General features: G+C 41.6%; 1 protein-coding gene across 1 annotated transcript in view; it reads left to right on the top strand.

Annotated features, from left to right (window-relative positions):
* Positions 1 to 5,000, top strand: part of cacna2d1a (calcium channel, voltage-dependent, alpha 2/delta subunit 1a) — a 76,542-nt gene that overhangs the window by 51,355 nt on the left and 20,187 nt on the right. The window contains exons 11-18 of the mRNA XM_068717410.1: positions 1,153 to 1,311; positions 1,789 to 1,893; positions 1,988 to 2,066; positions 2,281 to 2,330; positions 2,494 to 2,583; positions 3,218 to 3,280; positions 4,065 to 4,148; positions 4,273 to 4,347. Of these exons, the coding sequence (XP_068573511.1) occupies positions 1,153 to 1,311; positions 1,789 to 1,893; positions 1,988 to 2,066; positions 2,281 to 2,330; positions 2,494 to 2,583; positions 3,218 to 3,280; positions 4,065 to 4,148; positions 4,273 to 4,347 (705 nt within the window). The remainder of the gene's footprint in view (positions 1 to 1,152; positions 1,312 to 1,788; positions 1,894 to 1,987; positions 2,067 to 2,280; positions 2,331 to 2,493; positions 2,584 to 3,217; positions 3,281 to 4,064; positions 4,149 to 4,272; positions 4,348 to 5,000) is intronic.

Here is a 5,000-nt window from a genome sequence, read left to right as displayed (position 1 = left end):
GATGATGATGATGGTGATGATGATGGTGAAAGTTTGTCCTTTGCTTGTGAATCCTGGCTGTTATGGTCCTTCTCTTAGTTTTTGCACACGTTTCGATGATCTCTGAAACATTTCTTTATGCTTCTGAGGATAACTTTTCTGTTCTATTGGAACCGATGCCCCTTTTAATATTCGGGCTACTTTGCCTCTATTATACTGAACTTAAAAGCTGACAAAACTGTCAGTCACCTCAGAATGACTTGACTTTGTAGCTACCATTGTCATTGTACTCACTGATCACAGAGTTTAAGTCTCTTTAAAGTCTAACCCGCACTATCTTGTCTTGTTTATGTAATAGAATTCCACCGAGACTTTTAGATGATGAGGTTGCAAAAAAAGTTGTATTTGTGGACCTTGTGTTTGTGCGTGTGCACTTGTTTGAGAGTGTGTGTGTGTGTGTTAAGTGCGTTAGTTTTTCCACATGATCATGATTGCAAAGCTGCAGTCTAGGCTAAAACAGATGTTGGGTATTAATGAGCCATGTCCCAGTCCTCTATAGTGTGTGTGTGTGTGTGTGTGTGTGTGTGTGTGTGTGTGTGTGTGTGTGTGTGTGTGTGTGTGTGTGTGTGTGTGTGTGTGTGTGTGTGTGTGTGTGTGTGTGTGTGTGTGTGGATAGGGTTCCGTCTGTGCCTCCACATCAACTATTCACCAATATTAATCTGCTTAACATGTAGAGCTGTATAATTGTAATGTAACCAGTCAGAGTAATGTCTGTCTCTACGGCATAATCCCTCCATAATCAAGCTCTTTGTTTTGTTTTTTTACCTCCTTATGCCACTGTTTTCACATCCCTACCTGCTCTCCTGCCAATCCTTCCTTCTGCTCCTATAGCTCCCTTCGGTCTGTGCAGATTTTTTGATTAAGACTGATTTCATTTCACACATGACAAATTTTCAGCAAAGCCAAGAAGTTAAAGTCATTAAAGTTATAGCATTTTGCCAATCATTATTTTATTTGATGTAAAATGGAATCAATTTAATCTCTGTCTTAAAATACTTTATCTTAAGCCAAGCCGACATGTTTAGGGGACAACAGGCCGCATATTTAACAGAAAATATGTGCAAGTGCCCTTCCCTCCACTTCCCATCATCCCTCCTTCCCTCTTCCCTCCAGTTCAATGACAAGGCCACTCACGCGGCGTGCTTTGAGAACCTGGTGCAGGCCAACGTCCACAACAAGAGGGTGCTGAAAGACGCTGTGCAGAAGATCACAGCCAAGGGTATCACCAACTACAGAGGCGGCTTTGAGCTGGCCTTTGAGCAGCTGGCGCAGGTAAAGTGTCGGCGTGGGCGTGCGTGGGGGAATATTTGTGCGGTGTCTGAAGAACACAAGGGCGTAGGAGTCTGTGTGTAGTCCTGGGTAATTGTAGGGATGGTAATGTTGCCGTCAAGCTGCCGTTGTTTGATTATTCTATCCGACAATGGCCCTTGGAATGTGCAGACCAACCCAGAGCTCTTGATGAAGCCCTGTGAAATCTACTTGACAGTCTGATATAAGTTGTGTCAATTTAATTTGTAATTTTCATTCGATTATTAAAATAATGGCGGAACAAAGGACTCACTGACAACTCAATCCCACTGTCCTAATTTAAGAGTGAATATATGGCGTACTCTTGTGGTTTTTGTGGACATTGCAGATTTTTGTAGAAGAGCTCATGTTTCCCTTGCCATCTTTTTTTTTTTTTTTTTTTTTTTCTATTGTTTCCCTCAGTTGGATAGCGGTTGAAATGCAAACCTTGTGTCCCCTTAGATGAACGTGTCGAGGGCCAACTGTAACAAGATCATCATGCTCTTCACTGACGGAGGAGAAGAGAGGGCGGAGGAGATCTTTGAAAAGTACAACCCGAAGCAAGCGGTAGGACCGTAAACACAAGCTGTTCACAGAGTAGACTACAGCGGCCTTTGCTTTGCACCGTATCCAATTTGTTGTACTGTTCTTCTCCTCACAGGTGCGCATCTTTACATTTTCAGTAGGCCAGCACAACTACGACAAAGGACCAATACAGTGGATGGCCTGCGCTAATAAAGGTACGACGTCTGTATGGTTCTTCAATAGGATGAAGAAAATAATATAAAGGGGCCCAACTGAGCTCTAAATGTAAACAAAATAAGGTTGAATGCACTGACACAATGTGGTTTCGTCAACCTAAAGTAACAGGCATTTGAGCTGTTTGATGGGGTAATGCCGTCTGAATGAAGTCTCACAATGAATGCTATAATACGCTTATACCTTTTGTCTCAGGCTACTATTATGAGATCCCATCTATAGGTGCCATCAGGATCAACACTCAGGTAAACTCCAATTACTCATATTTATCCATGAATGGTTGCTACTTTCCTGGTCTGTCACTCCAGCCCTCTCCCAGTTGTGTATTGCGCCCTCTTGTGGCGGAATGACCGATGTGCATGTGATAAATAGGAAAAGCTAATGCCGCTCTCTCATTCTTCGTCGCAGGAATACCTGGATGTTTTGGGCAGGCCTATGGTTAAGGCCGACAGAAGGGCCAAGCAGGTTCAGTGGACCAACGTGTACATGGATGTGCTGGTATGTCATGTGTGATAACAGACGCACATTTCATGTAAATACAGAACACACTTTGTTGGAAAATAAATTGGTAGTGAAATGAAGAGCTCTGCAAGAATGAGAGGGGAAAAAAAAATCTGTTTTCTGTCAGATTAAGAATTCCAAATAAGTCTTCAACATTTGCTGTTTGTCATCCCGGTAAACTCAACTTCAACTCTGTTCAAGCAGTGTTTGTGAAAGGACATTATTTAAAAAATAAAAAAAAATTAAAAAATGCTGCATCCACAAGTGTTTTTGTGGCGCTTAAGCTTCTGTCAAGATTAACTTTTAGGCGACGGCGTAGATAAGGAAGCAGTCTGGTAAACTGAGCCAAATGGTTTGGTGTGTTGTCATTCGTTTTACTGATAAGGAGCTGTCAACGTGTGTGACTGTGTTGACCCGGTCGGCATCAGAAATGTCTCTGCCTTTTGTAACGGCAAACGGATCATTTTCAAGCCGCAGCTGCTTAATGTTTGTTTTTTTTTAATTAATCGGAGGAATCATTTAAAAAAAAAATCGAAAACACAACACCGTGAGGCATTCTGTGAATTTATACGAGTACGATTTGATTTACCTACATTTCTAATAACTGTTCAATATGTCACATGTCTTCCAGGAGCTTGGCCTGGTGATCACTGGCACTCTGCCCGTCTTCAACAAGACCAGCACAGGCTCCAAGGTAAACAAAGGACTTCTCATGTTGCTCAATTTATGTAGATTCAAATGAACTCATTTATTTTATAGACACATTTATTGTAACTTCTTACTCTTTTTTTTAATTTTTTTTTTTTTATATTACACATGCTAATTTCCAGAGTGTTTCTTTATTCACTCACTCAATTGACTCTTACATCTAGTGTACATCTGACACTTTGACCCCCTTGGGAGAATTTAAGTCTGCGGTTTTGTGACACGCTATAATTTTTACCAGACTAAAAAACAAAAACAAGCAAACACACAACATGAATACTACTCAATCATCGTCTCATCCTCGACTTTCATCCTCCTCTTTCTTGTGGCTCTTCCTTATATCCTTTGTTGACGCTGAGGTCCCTCAGAGCTCTCCCGCGTGCCTCCACAGGAAGACGTTCTACCATGCAAAAAAATCAAAAAAAAAAATCAAAAAGAGATCAAAACCTGCAGATCAGAGAGACAAATGATCCGGTAGCTAAGTGCTTCAAGATGCGGTTCCATGTCTACCTCGAAGGACTCGGGGGTTACCTCCGCTATGGCTGAAGACGAAGGCTGGAAATGCCTTGTCAGTGACTCATGGCGGCATGTAAAGCTTTTGGGAATGAGGCTGTCCAGATTTCTATTGCACCCCATTTCCGTGAAATTCATTCAGAGTGCACAGAGGGACTTGACTCATCCAGAAAGAACAACAGGACTCCTGAGTGGGTCTTACAGTGACTCTTTCTACCCCTGACTTCCTCTTCTTTGTTTTCTCTCTGGTTCCCTTTCAGAAATCTCAAAACCAGCTCATCTTGGGGGTTATGGCTATTGATGTCTCCCTGGAAGACATCAAGAGACTGACGCCTCGGTTTACTGTAAAAGCACACGCTACATAAATAAACGCACACAGAAACCAGCCTATTTACACAGCAGACAATATAACTGGCACCTGGGTTCCTCCATCATTCCTTTCTCTGTATATTTCCCTTTTTCCTGTAGTTTGGACCGAATGGCTACTACTTTGCCATTGACCCCAATGGATATGTGCTGCTCCACCCTAACCTCCAGCCAATGGTAAGACAAATCACTCAACCATAATTCAGAGCAACCAGACGTTTTATTTTACGAGAGACGGTCCTGTCTGGTGACTTTGCTAAAAACCCATTAGTTGCACATTAATATCGGTCAAACTGGGAAAAGTTAAACATGACATTCCTGACAGTCGACTGGCTTTTCAGACTGACAATACATCAAGGTTCTGGTCTTTTTTTACGGCCCATGAGGAATTCCTATTAAGACCGAGTTTTACCAACCCACAGTTACGTTTTGCAGAATGTACCTTTTTTTTTTTTTTAGATATGATTTTAGCATTACAATGACACAGCACAGCACCTCTGCTGCAGCGGTGGCCTGAATTACCACACTGGGTTTTGTTTGTGTCACTTGGCTGACTTTTCAGTTCTTTCTCTAAGCTGTCCCTATCATATGGGTCCAGAATGATGTTTGTTGAGACATAGCAAGATGTTTCTCATTGACTTTTGAGACATAGGCTCTTCCTGTAAATCACGCATGCACACATTGGTCACAGATGTTTACAACTTTGAAAAGTCAGTGTCAATATTTACATTTCTCCATGATTGGTTCCCTGTTACAAAAATGTAATTATCAGAATCTGTTTTGGAGACAATATGAATAACTGATGTTTACTGCTTAATTTGTTTCTCCTT

This window comes from Cebidichthys violaceus, unplaced genomic scaffold, assembly GCF_023349555.1.
Source record: "Cebidichthys violaceus isolate CVI_PGR_0920_01 unplaced genomic scaffold, fCebVio1.0.p SCAF_21, whole genome shotgun sequence".
In the NCBI taxonomy this organism is placed as follows: Eukaryota; Metazoa; Chordata; class Actinopteri; order Perciformes; family Stichaeidae; genus Cebidichthys; species Cebidichthys violaceus.
This window is presented reverse-complemented; position numbering and strand designations above follow the sequence as displayed.